The sequence below is a fragment of the Siphateles boraxobius genome, unplaced genomic scaffold (genome assembly GCF_051911475.1).
Source record: "Siphateles boraxobius isolate OS27281-9 unplaced genomic scaffold, OSU_SipBor_1 66, whole genome shotgun sequence".
Taxonomy (NCBI): domain Eukaryota; kingdom Metazoa; phylum Chordata; class Actinopteri; order Cypriniformes; family Leuciscidae; genus Siphateles; species Siphateles boraxobius.
In genome coordinates this window covers 6,688,916-6,707,758 of record NW_027509193.1, presented here as the reverse complement: position 1 = coordinate 6,707,758, position 18,843 = coordinate 6,688,916, and the positions used below count along the sequence as shown (strand labels likewise).

The window sequence follows — 18,843 nt, the reverse complement described above, 5'->3', positions numbered from 1 at the left end:
CATGACAGCCTTAATCTTCCAAAGCAAACACTCACTCTAAAAACAAATCAGTCTAATCTGTCACTACCTCATTGTTCAAAAAGCATCTCATGTTCAGACATGTCTGTGCACAACTAAAAGGGAAATCAGTGAGACTCGACGACTCTCGCCAGAGCTTTATATGCTGCTCCTTCACCTTCATGCATGCATTCCTTGTCCAAGGGTCAAAGTTTAACTGCCTGATTGCTCTGCGTCTTGCAGGAGGGAAAAGGAACAAGATAATGAGCCATAAACTCCCTCTTGAAATTACTCAGATGGAATGGTTTGGAATGTGTTCTGTGTTTTGAAGGTCTGCCAGATTAAAAGGCAGTGGTGTTGGCAGACGGCCCCTGTTAGAGCTGCTTTCCCTGGTTGTGGTTGGAGTTCTTGAGATCCAGCGTTGGGGAGTAACACTGCGAACTGCTCTATATTTTCCAGTATCTGGTTTCAAAACAAAAAATGAGTTGCTTTTTCCAACCAAAGTGTAGCAGTGTAGCTTCACTAAACGCTGTTTTTGACACACATTATATTGCATAGACAGTTCTACAACGGAGAAGCAATAATCATACACTCTTCTAAAATATTACTGTAAAAAAAATCCTGTTGTTTTACAGGGAAAAAATGGCAGCTGTGGTTACCAGAAACTTTACCGTCAAAAATACGGTATCAACGTTATTGGTTTTACAGACTTAACTTAAAATTTACAGTAATTTGCCAACCTATTGAAGTATTAATATCTGTTTTGTAATACACTGGCAACCAACAATCATCACAGCAGTAATGAGAGTCACATGATAAATCAAAGCTTATCACAAGCAATCTTCCACAAGAAATTGTGTGATTCGCACAAACATTAAACACCATTATGGTAACACACATGAAATTTAAAAAATGCAATAAACATTAATTTAACAACATTAGATGTAACATAAAACCCTAATGTAAAAAACTGATTAGAAAAGAACTAAGAAAACTTAGAAGAAACAAGAAACAAACACGCGGCGAATTGTGGGAATGTCAATTTACGTTTTTTCACTGTAAATTGTACAATGAGTTTTCTTTTTTACTTTCAAAAACTGTAAATTTAACAGTATTTTACAGTAAAATTACATTAAATGTACCGTTAGATCTATCACAGTTATTTACCGTATATAGTAATGAAACGTATCGGTTACCTAACGTAACCTCGGTTCTCGAGTATTGCGTAAGTTAGCTTACGCTACGGGAAAGATTCATCTTCTCGAGATATTGAAGCCAAAAAATTATCCTTAATTTTTGTATCCATTGTCAACGCAGTGAGAGTAGCCTGCGCACGAACATCTGTGGACAGAACGTACATCTCACTTAAACTGACAGAAGTTTTTCCTGCAGAGCGGGAACTTCTAGGTTATAAAACCTGACAAAGGTGGACGGGAGGCCCAGCCCGCAGCCACATATATGTCGTGAATAGAAATTCCGCTGGACCATGCCCACTAAGAGGCCATGCCTCTGGTGGAATGAGCTCTGATGCCCAGGGGGCATTGCAGACCTGTCGACGCGTAAGTTGCTGCTATAGCGTCCACAATCCATCTGGATAGGCTTTGTTTCGAGGCGGTGAGACCATTGGTGCGCCCACCAACGAAACGAAAAGCTGCTCTGAGCGCCTGAAAGGGGCGGAGCATGCAGTGTAAATCCTCAGTGCCCTGAATGGGCAGAGGAGATTAACGTTGCTCTCATTATCGGATGAAGGCAGAGCCGATAGAGAAATGACCTATTTCTCTGCGCTCTGAATGGAGTGGAACATAACCGTGTCTAGGTTTGAGGATGACTTTTGAGTCATTGGGCCCGAACTTCAAACACGCGGCGCTGACAGACAGCGCGTGTAAGTCCCCCACACGTTTCACTGATGACAGTGCTGTCAGGAAAACGGTTTTGAGTGATACATTAACTCCACAGAGTCTAGTGGTTCAAAGGGGAAAGCTTTCAGGGCCTCGAGGACCAATTAAAGATCCCACATAGGAACCGACGGGGGGCGCGGAGGGTTCATCCTTCTGGCTCCTCTGAGGAAGCGGATGACAAGCTCATTTTTTCCTAGCAACCGGCCGCGTGTCGACTCAGCAAACGCTGCAACGGCCGCCACATAGACTTTGAGCGTGGATGGGGACCTCCCCTTATTCAACAGCTCTTGTAGGAAACTGAGCAGCCGCGAGACCCCACACATCCGTGGGTCCAGGTTTTTGTCAGTGCACCATTTGGAGAACACTGACCATTTAGACGCGTGAAGCTTTCTAGTAGAGGGAGCTCTAGACTGCGTGATCGTGTTCATCACTCCTTCTGGCAGGGCAACGGGTACCCGTTGATTACCCATGCGTGCAGAGACCAGCGCTCTGGATGGGGATGCCAGATCGAGCCGCGAGCTTGTGAGAGGAGATCCGCTCTCAACGGAATCGGCCACGGGGCTGTCAGTGCCGCGTCAGCTCCGGGAACCAAATCTGATTCTCTCAACGCGGGGCTATGAGGAGCACCGAGTGGCGCGTTTCCCTGATCCTCTTGATTACCTGCGGTAGCAGAGAGATCGGAGGAAAGGCATACAGAGGGCGGCTGGGCCAGACTTGGGCCAGCGCGTCCTCGTTCTTCGAAAAGAACATTGGGCAGTGAGCGTAGTCTTTTGACGCAAATAGGTCGACTTCCGCTTTGCTGAACAGGCGCCATAATTTCTGGACCGTTTGGGGGTGCAGGCACCATTCCCCTGGGGGAAGGTTGTCCCTGGATAGTTTGTCTGGACCGTCATTCAGGTGGCCTGGCACATGTGCAGCTCTCAGCGAGCGCAGGTGATGCTGAGACCACGTGAGGTGTATCTGTTACGCCCTGACGGTTCACGTAGGAAACCACTGACATGTTGTCTGATCAGACTAGAACATGGTGGTCCTGTATGAGCGGGAGGAAGCGCTTCAGCGCGTTCTCGACCGCTAACATTTCCAGACAGTTTATGTGAAGGAGCTTCTCCTGGTCTGACCACAGGCCAAAGACCGGTCTGCCCTCGAAGAGCGCACCCCAGCCTGAGTTGGACGCATCTGTCGAGATGAGCTTTCAGTACGAGACCGCTCCCATCATCACACCCCGCTGATACCAGCCGGCTGTTAACCAGGGCTGCAGAGCCGTAATACAGGTCTGAGTCACTCTGATTCGTTCGCAGCCAGCAGCCCAAGCTCAGCGAGATGCACGAGGATTGAGCCAGCGTTGAAGCGGGCGCATGCGCAGTAAGCCCAGCTGAAGCACTGCTGCAGCTGAGGCCATACAGCCCAGCATCCTCTGGAATGACTTCAGAGGAATGATGCTGCCCTTCTGGAAAGACGCAGCTAGGTGTCGAACACGGCGCACGCGCTGTGTCGATAAACGAGCCGTCATGGCCACAGAGTCCAGTCCTATTCCTAGAAAGGAAATTGACTGACTGGGCAGTAATGAGCTCTTGGTCCAGTTGACTGTGAGACCCAAGCTCTCCATGTGACTGAGGAGCACAGTTCTGTGAGATAGCAGTTCTGTCTCTGACTGTGCCAAATCAGCCAGCCGTCCAGATAGTTCATAATTCGCAAACCCTGATTTCTCGAGGGGGCGAGAGCTGCGTCCATGCACTTCGCAAATGTACAGGGTGCCAGGGACAGGCCGAACGGCAGGACGGAGTATTGATAAACCTGACCGTCGAAGGCGAATCTCAAGAATGGCCTGTGACGGGGTATTATCTGAATCTGGAAATAGGCATCTTTCAGATCGAGAGAAATAAACCAGTCCCTCGGGCAAACGTGCGCGAGGATTTTTCTGGTTGTAAACACTTTGAACAGTCTTTTCATAAGCACCTTCTTGCGTACGAGAAAATAAAGTCTATAGAAGCCTGACTCGCTCAGAGAAGGCGGTACCAATTCTTTGGCCCCTTTGCACAGCAGCTTCGCTATGTCTGCGCGAAGTAGATGTGTTACTTCTGCATTCACAGTTGTCGCGGTATATTGTCATATATTACATATTGTCAATATTGACATTACCAGCCGCTCAAATTAAGAGGAGCTGAGAAATGTTTGAGAAATGGGGGATAGTCCGGCCTCGGCGGGACTAAAACACACTCTTTCCTCATTTCGCCAGTGGGGCATGCGCACGGGGCGTGCGGGAGGGCGCGTTCGCTTTCTGTACGTAAGAAAGCTGGCCGCGATCTCAGAACTGCATAAAATTTTTATCCGCTGAGAGACCCGGGAACGAATACGGGTCTCTGGCGTGAAAGCTGTTGGTTTAGCCACTGAGCCACAGAGGGAAACCCCATCAGTTATAGTTAGCGCGAGCAGATAAAGAGAGCGTCATCACAGTTCCTGTGTGTCGGCGTTTGTTTGCAGGCGTGTGTGCTATATAACAGGCTCATGCTGCAATATTGACATTACCAGCCGCTCGAATTAAGAGGAGCTGAGAAATGTTTAAGAAATGGGGGATAGTCCGGCCTCGGCGGGACTAACACATTCTTTCCTTATTTCGCCGGTGACGCATGCGGAATGGGATAGCTTTCTTGTAACGTAAAGAAAGCTAGCCGCGATCTCAGAACTGCATAAAATTTTTATCTGCTGCGAGAGCCGAGAACGAACACGGGTCTCTGGCGTGAAAGGTGTGGGTTTAGCCACAGAGCCACAGGGGGAAACCACATCAGTTTCAGTTAGCGCGAGCAGATAAAGAGAGCGTCATCACAGTTCCTGTGTGTCGGCGTTTGTTTGCAGGCGTGCGTGTTATATAACAGGCTCATGCTGCAATATTGACATTACCAGCCGATCGAATTAACAGGAGCTGAGAAATGTGAGGGGATCTGTGAGGGGAGGCGGGAAAGGCGAGAGCGAGGCTCGAGGGAGGGAGTCCGGCGAGCGCGTTGCTGTGGCCACCGGCTCCGGCGGCCTTTGAGAACGGTGCATCTTTGCTCGGTCCTGCAAAAGGCGGAGTGACAGCTTGAGGGTTGAACACTTCGCGCCGAGCCCGCAGGGTCGACATCGGAAGTGCGTCACTGAGCTCACAAACCCCCGAGAGGGCAGAGCTGCGTGTTCCTGGCCCAGGCAGAGAGCGCAGATCACATGGCGGTCTCCGTCGCTGAGCGGGGTTCTGCACGAGCCGCAGGAAGTGCGAGGCATCTTGAAAAAGACGCTCGCTGTTCATTTAGACAGTAAGTTTAGCAAGAAAGGATATGTCGCCGGATAGCGCAGCTCGCACGGATGGCTGAAGGTGGAGAAGACGGCCGGCTTCTTCAGGCGCTGTCCTAAGCTGGCTTGTCGCTTCCTCGATGGCGGCGGCTTCTCTCTAGATCCAGCGATGCGGAGAGCTTCGCTGAAGAGATGAAAAATCAGAGAATACAGCCTACGAGGCCTGCTTATATACGCTAAGCCACGCCCATTCCGGCGGGCTTTGACACTGTGAAGGCGCGAGCGCCCTTCATTGGACATGAAGTCACGTCGGGCTCAGTGGTAGGCTGCTGCAGTTCCCGCAGGGCAGCCTATGAGCACGCTAGACAGCCTGCTCTAGGTCTGCTAGCTGTTGCACTGCGTTGACAATGGATACAAAAATTAAGGATAATTTTTAGCTTCAATATCTCGAGAAGATGAATCTTTCCCGTAGCGTAAGCTAACCTCTCGTAAGAGAACTCTCTGTTAACCAATTAACAGTTTTGGACTGTAGCATTTTTACAGTCTTTTACCATTAAAATCACCATCATTTTTTACAGTGTAGTGTTGGAAAGTCCCTTTTCATTTTAGTTTGGATGATTCATGTAAATGAACTGGTCAAAAAAAGATTCATAGATTAATTCCATTATGTCTCTGCTTTGATTTATTATGTCTTTTTGTTTGTAGCAAAATGTTTTAAAAGTTATACAGGTTCATAATTTTGTTTACGAGGTCTACAACTAGAATACGTTTACATTATTTAATGTTCAAAAAACTAATACTTTTTCTTAGAATTTACATTGTTGCAGCACCTGTTTTCACCCTTTTTTCTGAACTCTCTTTTTAGTTGAGTTTTTTTTTAAACCCGCCTTCCGACAAGTGCAGTCTGCTCTGATTGGTCAGCCAGCCCCAGTCTGTTTTGATTGGTCTACCGCTTAGAGCGTGTCAGAAATGTAACACCCCTTACCAAGTATCATCTTTGAAGGCGTCCTGAGGCGCTGTAAACGCTATAACTACGCTAACTATGGCGTCGGTTTTACTGTATCAGTTTGAGCCCGAGTCCGATAATGACAGTCAGGAAGAACAATCTGATAAATCTCAAACCACCTTCACAAGCACAACATTGTAACGTAAAAAAGCATAATGGGTTCTCTTTAAAATAATGTATTTTTAAATACTGTGAATTTATCTGTTAAGTCTGTTTATCTGCTATCCATTATTGCAAAAAATAAGAGATCATTTAAATCTGATTAAATATCATCTACTATGTATATTAGTTATAGGCCTATACATTGTGCCCTTAAATGGCTTCAATGTGGTCATTTTTAGGTTGCAGTGTATCCGACTACTCATTTAACAAAATTGCTTGACTGTAGTTTAAATTATAAGCAGCTTGACAAACGCCCTTCAAAGTCTTTGAGGTCTTGAGTCACTCTCAGTTGGTGTGTTTCGACCCCTGCTGGGTGAGTTGTGTCCACAGGTCACAGCCTCGTCATCATTTCCTGTTTGTCTCGTTTACTTTGCTTGGAACTGTGGGGCTCTGATCAGAACATCTGCAGCTCTTTTCCTCTTCGTTTTTCCCTTTTCCTCATTCCTTTTACAAACCTGTATCTGAACACTGATAACTGGTGGATGGAAAATGAGTGGAATGTTACATTTAATATGCAATTTTGTGTGTGCGTATGCCAAGACTGTGTTTATTTGATCAAAAATACAGAAAAAACTTTAATATTGTAAAAAAGTATTGCAATTGAAAATAACGGTTTTCCATTGTAATATATTAAAATGTAATTTATTCCTGACTGTGATGGTAAAGCTGAATTTTCAGCATCATTACTCCAGTCTTCAGTGTCACATGATCCTTCAGAAATCATTTTATAGATCATTTTTTTAAATTCTATTAATATAAGTATTAAGTATTACTGACCCCCAAAGTTTTTACCTGTATGTGTATATATATATATATATATATATATATATATATATATATATATTACTAAATTGAGAAATTTTAGAATAGTTAATGCAATAGGTATAATTTTTTTACAGCATTTATTTCTTTAGGTTGTTCTCGTAAATATTCTATTGTTAATCGTTTTTATTGAAAGTTCATTCAGAATGCATTCAATTAAATACTTAAATACTAAATGAAATGTTAGTTTATGTTAGCGTATAATAGTGTGTATTTAGGTAGAGATTAGCTAATGTTTACTTGTAGCACCTTATTGTAAAGTACTAACAGATCATTGTTGTTTTCTTTGTCTGCATTACACACACTTTTCTGCACTGTTGCAACCTGCCCTGTACAAACTGTGACGGGATTGCGAAAACCGCTTTAATTCAGTGCCCATGTTTGCAGCATAAATGATTGGCATGATTCCTTTAGTGAATGAGACGGTAAAACAACACAGACAGTGTGTGCAAAATAAACGGTGCAATTTTAGGTCTAAATGTAGGTTGCATAGATCGTTTTTTTTCTATGCAGAGAGACTTCTGAATCGGGTGTCTTTGTGGTGAGCTTTTATTGAAATGAGTTTGAGATGCAAACAGAAGCAAGCGTGACTGAGATGCTGAAAGGAGCATTCATCTCACACGAAAGGGTTTCAGTTCCACCCCGACTGTCTGAAGTTATTTAAGGGACTGTCAGGCACATTTTGAGGATTCGCCTCTTATACGTGCGAGAAACGAGAGAAACGAGAATATCTCTGCAAGAAAACACTCAGCCAGTTTGGCAGCTTTCTGTTCCAGTTGTATGAAACCCGAATTAGTTTTTCCCGGTAACTGCTGAAGTTACAAACCTTGATTTCTTTCTAGATCCAAACCAGACAAATTTCCTGGTAACTTGTAAAAATATGTACATCCAACTAGTTTTGATAGTCTTTTCTTCCCTATTTTGACGTATATCCGAGTGAAACCGCTTTTAAAACAAGATAAAATGTTGGGCGAGGCTTGATTTGGTCCATTGGGAATTGATTGGATGGTTGTGATTTGCTATTGGTGGTTCTCATGCGAGTGACAGGTTGATCCCGCCCTCAGGCCAGTAAACACTTGCAAGAGGGAAGTTACTTTGATTAAAGATTATATGGACACAAAAAAAAAAAGAAAGATGTGCATTGATAAATCACTGATAATAAATACGGCAATTTCCTTAAAAACAAAAAAGGAATTGACTCTTCGCTATCCCCCGCCCTCCCTAGTTACTGTTGCTACGCCAGTCAAGCTTTCGCGCCTGGCACGTCTACTACAATGTGTATGCACCGGTGTCAGACATTCCCAATGAGATAATTAGTATTTTTTGGCGAACATGTGAAATATCTGAGAGAGCAAGACAAAAGGGACTGCAGTATGCATTCGAGGGACATATCCACGACATAATATGCAACCGATTAGAGAATGATTTCATAAAAATTGAAGCTAAAGCCTATAGTCACAGCGCAAGCAGCAGCCATCTCATACGCTGACCATTCAAATGGGAAACAAACAAATTGAGGAACAGCTATGTTCCTGCACAGCAGGGTAAGTGAAATGTGAAAATAATCTAATAATTATAAATCGAACAGCTTATCCATAAATTTTGTGGAATAACACTAACACCGAGAGAGCCGCGATCGGATTGGTTAAGTTACTCAGTCAGGGGTAGTTGGCCGTCGATTAACAAAATGCTGAAATAAATTTTAAAGTATGTCAGTGAGCCTCCGTCTTGTCTTTAATCGTCTTATTTTCGTTCAAATATATGCATTATTTATGAACAAAGAACCGTCATTATTTCCAACTTCCAAGCAATAGGTGTTTTTGTTAATCCTGTCGACATAGTTGTGAATGGGGTCTCTCACACTGCTTGATCCACGCACATCATTTCTCCCCTTGGCTTTTAGATTTCCGGGAAGGAAAAAAATTTCACTCCCCCGTCCAAACTTTTCGGATACCGGGTATCAGATTTGCACAATCCATTCGCACAACACTTCGGCATGTTTCCCTCGCTCGAAAGCTTGCCAGACCTCCCGTGTCTGGTTACGGTTGCTAAGACACAATTGGTCAGTGGCGGTTTTCGGGCGTGGCTTAGCGAAGGGTCAATTGTCCTTTTTGATTTCATGGTGACTTCAAACAAACTTCAATGGCTGGACAAACAGACTTATGCCATTGGTTGAGCTGACATCGCTTTATTAGGCTGATCGGGATGCTCAGATATTTTAATAGTAGCACAGTTTTAAAAATGTTCAGGAGATTCAACCTACAATTGGCTGACTTATAGTTTCTTATAGTTAAGATTTAAAAATACACATCACCTCTGCACACAGAGCTCAGGGTTTGAGGAAGAAAAGAACCAGATCAGATAGGATGGAGAGTAGGAGGTGTGAACAGAAAATACTTTTGACAAGAGTTTTTCTCATATTGAAAGATGTAGGTGAACAGCCAGCTGGTCTCCAAACTCCAGGCATTTGTATGTGCTAAAGTGCACACTTTGCTGGCGCAGTGCAGACATTTTTCTTTCCTGGTTGCTCATGTTCACTGTAGCTTTAATTCTTTAACCATATTGTCCACTTTAAAAGCTTTTCCAGTCCAGGCTCCGCTGTAGCCTCTGTCTATGACTGCAGGTCAAAAACATAAACTGATTGCCAACTCAATAAAGAAACCACTAGAAAGCACCATTTTTCTGGAAATGACTGCACAAAAGATTTTTATTAAGTGCCCCTATTATGCTATTTTAAAGGTTTCTAATTTGTTTTGGAGGTCTTCTACAATAGGTTTACATACGTCAACAAACACTTTGATTTTCCATTATATACATTGCAGCATCATCTCTTTTTTTCACAGTGTATGAAATGGCTTGATGAAGGATTTAGTCTCTCTAAACCCCTCCGTCCCAAGAGAATACTCTGATTGGTCAGATTTGTTGCACATTCTGTTGTGATTGGTCTACTCTGCTCTGATTGGTCAGATCTGTTGTGATTGGTCTACTGTGCTCTGATTGGTCACATGGCTCAGTCTGTTGTGATTGGTCTACTCTGCTCTGATTGGTCAGATATGTTGTGATTGGTCTACTGTGCTCTGATTGGTCACATGGTTCAGTCTGTTGTGATTGGTGTACTCTGCTCTGATTGGTCAGATCTGTTGTGATTGGTCTACTCTGCTTACAGCACGTGCTGGAAACGAAATGCAAATTGACCCTTCGCAGGGAGTTTAACATTATGGAGACCATATGACTGGCATTATCTAATTTTTTTATTTATTTTTTTACAAAACTACATACTGAGACTGGAATGACTGACGACTCGTTTCAGGTAGTTCAAATTCGGTTCTTAATTTTGGGAGACAATAACTCAATTTATCGTGCAGTTTGATCTTTGAAACTTTGCAGACCTTTTACATTCACAAACAGCTACAGTATATTACACAACTACACGAAAGGTAATATCTGAAAAAGCATAACAGGGGCACTTAAAAGGAATTAATACTTGTATTCAACAAGGATGCATGAAATCAATTAAAAGTGACACTAAAGGCATTTATAATATTACTAAATATTCTGTTCTTTCTATTAATCGAATCCTGAGGAAAATATTAGGCAGAACAACTGCTTTCAAATTTGATAATAGTCTTGAGCAGCATTAAATCCGCATATTAGAATGATTTCTGAAGGATCGTGTGAAGACTGGAGTAATGATGCTGAAAATTCAGCTCTGACATCACCGCTTTGCCAGAATCACAGTCTAGATGAAATGACTGAACAGGCTTTTTGCACATTTATAAGAACAGGAAACTGAAGGGTGGTGGTGTACAAGACCCACAATACTTTGCAAAGACTCAAGTGGTAAGCATTACAGGAAATGGAGAACAGGTGTGCATGTAACCATGATAATGGAACATTGTTGAATGTAACTTTTGATGAGGGAACTGGGAACTACTGAAGTCCCAATACATTTTAAATTTGAATAAAATGTGTGCATTAATACAGATTGAGCGGCGCCTGGAAAATATGCGATTGGTCTCCCATAATGCACACAAGAAGATGACCATGTGTCTGCAGGGTAACGTGGGCACAGATGCGGAGAAGAGGCATGTAAGTAACAGCTGCTTTTATATTTTCAAATGCCTTCATAGTACACACTTCTGAATTGTTGTTGTTTTTTCCTCTTAGAAAAAGCTTCCTCTTACGGCCCTTTCACAATCCATGCTGGATGGAGGAAATCAGCTCGGAGACGAGTCTTTTATCGGGTGAGTTTATGAACTCTTTGACTGACAAAACCATCTGCCTGATCTGTGATTCATATTCATAATGAGAGAACTTTGAATGTGACCAAACATCCCTGAGTCATCTGTTTTTTCAGGCAGGCGGTTCATTTACGGTCATGATCTGTGAAAATACAGAGTGGAAGCATCATGATTATCCAACGATCTTTGTTATTCCAGTAAAATGCATAATAGTCTGGTTTAAAATGCTAAATTATTATTGTTCATGATGGAAAATGTGACCTCATGCTGCTTGATTATGATTTTCTCATAGTGTTTTTAGCAAGAGTATATTGTTTTTGAATTATGCTAGATGTGTTAGATGTTATTTTAAGGAATGTAGGATATTTTTTGTCCATATCGCCCAGCCCTATTATTTAGCATCTGTTAATCCATCATGACCAGGCAGCATGATGTGAAGCATGTTTGTGTCTACAGGAAGATGATGGAAGTCTGTGGAGAAGCTGAAAACAAACTGGCCTTTGAGCAGAGCCAACATGAAGTTCAGCTGGAGAGAGATATTCTAGACCCTCTCAACCAGCTAGCAGAGGTACGTAACGCCAAAGAACAGCAAATAATCTGCTTTTTAAACAGGCAATGTAGGTTATATCTCTATGTTTGTGCCTGAAGGTGGATATTCCTAACATCCTGAAGCAGAGGAAACATTTAGCCAAGCTCGTGTTGGATTTTGATTCTGCGAAAGCCAGGTGTGTATATATACTGTGGGTGGTGATGGCGCAGTGGATAAGACAATGCCTTTGGTGTGAGAGACCCGGGTTCGAATCCACTGTGAGACACCTATGTGTCCCTGAGCAAGACACTTAACCACTAGTTGCTCCAGAGGCGTGCGACCTCTGACATATATAGCAATTGTAAGTTGCTTTGGATAAAACCGTCAGCTAAATGAATAAATATAAATGTAAATACTACTGTTCAAAAGTTTGGGTTCAGGTTTTTTTTTTTTCCTCGAAAGAAATTAACACTCACTTTTATTCAGCTAGGATGCATTAAATTGATCAAAAGTGACAGTAAAGACATGTATAATGGTATAAAATATTTCTATTTCAAATAAATGCTGTTCGTTCTTTTAATTTTCTATTCATCAAAGAGTCATGAAAAATTGTAACAAAAAATAATAATAAGCATTGATATTGATAACAATAAGATTATATTAAGAATTTTAAGCATTGATGTTGATAATATTGCAACTATCAGGTTCTGGAAGTAAAAAGGAAATTGATTTTGAACGATAACTTATAAACCTTTAAAAACAGCCTTACTGTGAGGTTGTTAATCGATGGTATTTGCTTCTGCTGAAGCCGTCAGCCCTCATTTTTTCAACTTAGCTTTAATCGTGTTTAACAGCTGAATTCGTGGTGAAAAACTACATTACCCATGATGCTGTACAGAAAGTACACCAATCAGAGAGTCGAAAAAAGCAACACATGCCTAAAGTTTTTGTTAGCTCCACCCACTCCCATGAAGCACTGCGTATGATGTAATCAAGCCAATCTCTCTCTACGCTCTCAAAATACTGAAATATTTAAACATATATATGCATATTTTGCAATAAACTTAAAATATATTGTTTTAATATATATAATCAACATGTGTAAATGAGTAGTTTTATATTTCTCCATTGTTTTTAATTTGATTTTGCTGTTCACAATGCTTTGTGGGATTTTAATTCTTTCCCTCAATAAAGCTGTGAAGCACACAGTCTTGACCTTTGTCTTTTTATCAGATTTTCAAATATGTTTTTGCTTCAAATCAAAGTTTATTGTTTTGTAAATCACCTTGTAGCTGATTGGCTTGGTTCATTGCTTATTACTCTTAAATGAAGACTTTTAAAAAATCTAAATGAATGGAAAAAATACTTCCGGATCCAACACCACAGAAAAGGGGGAAGCTGCAAACTTCTGGAAACAATGCCGGAACCAATGTCACTATAGTAAAAATAAATCCTTGAGCATCAAATCATCATATTAGAATGAATTTTTGAAGGATCATGTGAATGATCATTGAAGACTGGATTAATGATGCTGAAAATACAGCTTTGATCAGCTGTGATCTTTTGATCACAGGAAGAAATCACATTTTAAAATATATTAGAATAGAAAACAGTTATTTTGAATTGTAATAATATTACTGTTTTTACTGTAGTTTTTATAAAATAAATGCAGCCTTGGTGAGCAAAAGACTCCTTTGAGTAATAATAAAAAAATCTTACCGACCCCAAACTTTTGAATGGTAGTGTAAATGCATGACACTATAACCGGTTCTTTGAGACATTTGATGACATTGCAATGCAAATTGCTTGGAATAATAGAGAAAACACTTTAAACTCCTGTAACACAGGTATCACCAGGCCACAAAGGTATTTCCATCAGCTGCAAATGCTCAAGCAATGGCTGCCAAAGTTGACACACTTAAGGAGGAGATGGATGAAGCTCAGAACAAAATGGAAATGTGCAAGGTATGGATATGAGTCAGATTTTATTGAGGTTTCTGGGTGACCTAAGGTAGCACTTTGAACCTAGTCTGATCTTGTTTTGTCTTTAGGATCAACTAGCAGCTGAAATGTACAACTTTTCCTCCAAGGAAGGAGAATATGCGCGCTATTATGTGTTGGTAAGTCATTTCTATGAGCTTTACGGGAGCTTGAACCGCACAAGAAAAATGTCTGATAAAGTTCGATTTATACTGGAACAATGAATTTAACTTGCAAATTTATCAGTAAGAAACTGGTCAAAGTTCAGTGGCATCAAATACTTTAGATATACAAAGACAGCGAGAGGCGTTTCAAAGATGGCCGCCGACTGAAATGACTTGCCTGAAAGGGTTTTTTGTGTTATTCATAGATGATCTTACTGTATGCCAGTAGTTAGCATGTCTAACCAGTGGAGTCAATTCAACTGTACAATATTTTACAGTATTTAGCCAGTTAGTCGATTAAAGATCATTTAGTCACAAACTTTTCTTCTCTCAAAGCAAAAACAGAAAAGTGAGGCTTGTATTTGTCTTGACAGTTGTTAGAAGCTCAAGCTGAATACCACAGAAGAGCCTTGGCGTCCATTGAGGGCGTCCTCCCCACCATACAGTCACAGCAAGGTGTGATATTTACTCTTCACTTCCTGAATATATATGAATCACTCACAGCACTTATGAAATCATGGCCTTATTACAGGGTTAGTTCACCCAAAAAAGAAAATTCTGTCATTAATTATTCACCTTCATGTCGTTCCAAACACGTAAGACTTTCGTTCATCTTCAGAACACAAATGAAGATCTTTTTAATGAAATTTCCATTGAGAGCCTACGCAACTACCACCTTCAAGCATCAGAAAGGTTGTAAAGACATCATGGAATTAATCCATGTGACTCCAGTGGTTTAATCTTAATTTTATGAAGTGGCCTGAGTGCTTTGTTTGCACAAAAAAAAACATGATTTACTACTTAATTTGCTAAATATTAATCTCCAGTGTGCGTTCGCAAGAGCACCACAATGCATATGTGTTGTGTTGACACGAGAGCAGACGTGAACCTGCGTTGGGTGAACTAACCCTTTAATAACAATTAAACACAGTGTATTATGGAGTGTTTTGTGTGGTGAAACACAATCAACATTTATCGGATCTCTATAATGTTCAAACTGTCACAACTTATAAACTAAAAGGGCGAATCTCACAAAATGTTAAAAACATGTTCGCTAGTGCATATTTCACCCAAAAACAAGTAAAAAAGAAGGAACAAAGAAAATTAAGCTTTTTTTGCATTGTGACATTGTCACAATAATATTAAGCACATTTTCCCCTCCAAATTTTATTAGTGTAATGCAAAATAACCTCACTGTCAATAGACATTTTACTTTTGAGCTTTTTTCAATTGTCATTATTCACTTTAAGTATTGTCATTAAATATGCTAATAATCAATAACATGAAAAGTCAACAGAAATGAAAGGCAGTAAAATATATATATAAAGAATGCTTGATATATAAATGATGCATAATATATAATTATATTATACATGTATTATATTGTCAATTAAATAGTATATATATATTTCATATCACTGTAATTGAATAAAAGCCTGATTTTACTCATTTACAATATATAGAATATATAGTCATATTCACTCTAATATAGCCTATATTGCATAAATAAAGTAAGCTTTTTTGCATTTGTGACATTTATTTTCATCAATTTGGCACGGCCAATTCTTATTTGTTTAGATATTTTACTTTTGATTTTATTTTTTTTAGTTTTCATTTTTCACAATGATTATTGTCATTGCCGTGTATATACTCATAATGAAAAACACTGGCAGTACTTATAGTGCACATTTAATTTATAATTAGAATTATTAATAATTTATCTTTTACATTACAGTAATGAGAATAAAATTCAGACAGACAGATTTTCTTTTGATTTTGGGGTGAAATATGACCCAGACATGTTCTTGACTGGTTTTATGATATGGACCCAACGATCTGGCAAGTTATCCAGATATGAATCATTCTTTCTCTTTCAAATCATCCTGTCTTACCAAATCTGTGTTACACACACACCTAGTGATGATTCTTAAATGTATCCTGCCATAACTCAAATCATTCTCACTCTGTCTTGTGATCTGGCATAGATAAATGGACAGAGAAGCCAGCGTTTGGCACAGCTCTGGAGGAACATCTGAAGCGCACTAGCAGAGAGATCGCTCTGCCCATAGAGGCCTGCGTCATGATGCTGCTGGAGACCGGCATGCAGGAAGAGGTATCTCACACTGTCAAACAACACATGGGAACTGACAGATCAAATGACATGACGCTTGTCTTACTGAGGGGAAGTTGATGCACAGTCATTTTCAGGGAAGGGCTCAATCTTTCTGCCTTTCAAATATTTTGCAAAGGGCACTTTATACAGAACCAGTTTTATAAGGATGAATGACATTTATTTCACATGCATTAAACAAATTAAAGTTGCACAGTTGTCAGAATACAAATGAAGGAGGGTTGCAAGTTAACATTCTATGAGTTTACGAATATTAAGCCTTCCTTTTTACTCTGATATACATCTGTGGGGATTTCGTTAAGACTGCAAGGGAAGCTCGGCTTCCCCTATATTAAAAAATTAATGGTCAAATGTGTACTATTGTGTTAACATTTTATTGACTAAAAATACATTAGAACACCATCTCGAAGACGAGTTCGTTCAGAACTGAACGAATCAGCTACATATAGCAGGTCGGCTGACTCGATTTCCTTCTCATTCATTCCCGGAGCGTCACAGTGCATTTCCCTGTTGAAGCCGAGCTTCCATTGACTTCAATGCGGCTGCTTTGAATAGTTTTTTTCAGTGCTATGAAACTAGACGGTCATTGGATAAATGCTCCCGATTATGGCGGGGCTGGACTCCGGGCTTCTGCGTGATGATTGGAGGGTCTGTCGAAAGACTGCATCTCCTTTTGATTGACAGCGATTTTGTACTATAAGAAGTCGCTGACGCTGAAGCTATTCGAGCTCAGTCCCATCACGGACTTTGCAAGTGTAGTCGAAAGACAAACTGCTGCAACTTATTTCTTGGTATTTGCTTGGCGAAATTGCTAACCAATCTTCATCATAAATTTCACAAATTTATACACCACATTCCTTGTTTCAGTTTAACCTAATTCCCACATTTCCTCAGTCAAGTTTAATATATATATATTTTTAGATCGTTTGTTCATTCATTCATAAATACAGCTTCCCCTCTTTGAAAGACCAGCAGCACCACTGATTTATATATAAATATATATACAGACAGAGAGAGAGAGAGAGAGAGAGAGAGAGATATCCGTGTTACAGACGTCTACTTGTTCACTACTGCTTTTTGGCCAAACCCAGACTAATAATAGCTTTGAAAGGAGACAATCGTTTCCCTGTGAAACCATCGCTGACACATACAAAAACTGTGTTTTGAGTCATTTTCACACACAAGCAAATCAGTTTATATTTTACTGCTCGCCGCAAAGGTCTTGTGCGTTAACAACATTTGCTTTCATGCCAGGGTTTGTTCCGTATCGCTGCTGGAGCCTCTAAACTGAAGAAGTTAAAGGCGGCACTGGACTGTTCCACTTCCCAACTGGAGGAGTTTTACTCTGACCCTCACGCTGTTGCTGGTACATGCTGTTTTTTTCGTAAATTGAATTGTTGATGTACAGCTAGCTACTGAGCTAAAATGTCATTTCTGCATTTAGAATGACTTCCCAAAATGAAGACTTGATTTGTTTTATTTTAAACCATGGTTGGTTGTATTGCTGATTACAAAACAGGATATTGGCTCTGAGCTATTTTGAAACCTGAAAATTTTCATATCTGTCACCAGTGTTAAAAGTATCACAACTAGAGCCATATTTGTAACTCTTTACACTTTACAAGTCATGTTCAAACACAATCGAGGGGCCTTGCAAATGCATTTGATGTTGGGTTTCTTTTCTCATGATTATTTAGGAGCCCTCAAATCTTACCTGAGGGAGCTGCCTGAGCCTCTGATGACCTACCAGCTTTATGAAGAGTGGATTCAAGCCTCGAAGTAAAGCACATTCACATACACCAATGTCCTTGACTTCAGACGAAAATAATGTTTTTTTTAAGTGAATCTCTCCCAGTTTTTGAAATCCCATCCTTGAATGCACCAATATTCCAAGTTTGGTGTCCACTAACATAACAGAAGTCCTCAGGGAGCATTCAACATTAAAGTTCAGGGTTCATAAATAGGTGACGTGATATAATCATTTATATTCATACCTCAGAAAATGAGGTAGAGGGGGCCGTCAAGTAGGGTAGATGGTTGACGACAGTTTATCATATGCCCAAATGAACGGGCCCAGTTCTTGTGAAATTCAATTCTAACTCTAAATCCTAAATAAAACGTCTATGAAAAATTACACCCATGCTAATGTGATACTGATTAAACATTATGTGAATTTCAGAGTATTAGAAATGATATTGATGAAGGTGTTTCAGATTTGAAACTTAGTTTTTATTGTGTATATTCTCTCTTGTTTTTCTCTCATCTGCAGTATTTCTGACTCTGATAAGAGGCTTCAGGCGCTGTGGGTGGTGTGTGACATGCTACCAAAGCCCAACAAAAACAATTTTAGGTCTGCTTGTCACTACATCGAACTAACTTTTAGCATTGACCTTTAAAACTATTATGATCGTAACATGCTAATCCATGTCTGTGAAGGTACCTGGTGAAGTTTCTTGCCAAGCTTGCTCTGGAAAGCGACGTCAACAAGATGACTGCAAGCAACATCTCCATCGTACTGGGCCCCAATTTACTGTGGGCCAAAACAGAGGGGTGAGATTCGCACACAATGCTTCCCAAATTGCATTGTTTATGTACAATTGTTAGGGTTAAATGACCTTTTTAATGCTTCTTGTGGAACAGTTTGACATG

The 18,843-nt window shown here is 40.6% G+C and overlaps 1 protein-coding gene across 6 annotated transcripts in view; it reads left to right on the top strand.

Annotated features, from left to right (window-relative positions):
- The window catches only part of arhgap17b (Rho GTPase activating protein 17b), a 41,560-nt gene that overhangs the window by 10,365 nt on the left and 12,352 nt on the right, over window positions 1-18,843 (top strand). For 4 of the 6 annotated variants that reach the window (XM_077211876.1, XM_077211877.1, XM_077211874.1 and 1 more), the window contains exons 3-14: window positions 11,134-11,238; window positions 11,317-11,393; window positions 11,847-11,958; window positions 12,039-12,115; window positions 13,767-13,884; window positions 13,971-14,039; window positions 14,438-14,519; window positions 16,049-16,176; window positions 17,449-17,560; window positions 17,892-17,973; window positions 18,464-18,544; window positions 18,631-18,744. In XM_077211876.1, coding sequence (XP_077067991.1) covers window positions 11,134-11,238; window positions 11,317-11,393; window positions 11,847-11,958; window positions 12,039-12,115; window positions 13,767-13,884; window positions 13,971-14,039; window positions 14,438-14,519; window positions 16,049-16,176; window positions 17,449-17,560; window positions 17,892-17,973; window positions 18,464-18,544; window positions 18,631-18,744 — 1,157 coding nt within the window. Of the gene's footprint in view, window positions 1-10,929; window positions 10,990-11,133; window positions 11,239-11,316; window positions 11,394-11,846; window positions 11,959-12,038; window positions 12,116-13,766; window positions 13,885-13,970; window positions 14,040-14,437; window positions 14,520-16,048; window positions 16,177-17,448; window positions 17,561-17,891; window positions 17,974-18,463; window positions 18,545-18,630; window positions 18,745-18,843 lie in introns of all 6 variants that reach the window. The other 2 variants (XM_077211875.1, XM_077211872.1) reach the window with 1 other exon arrangement.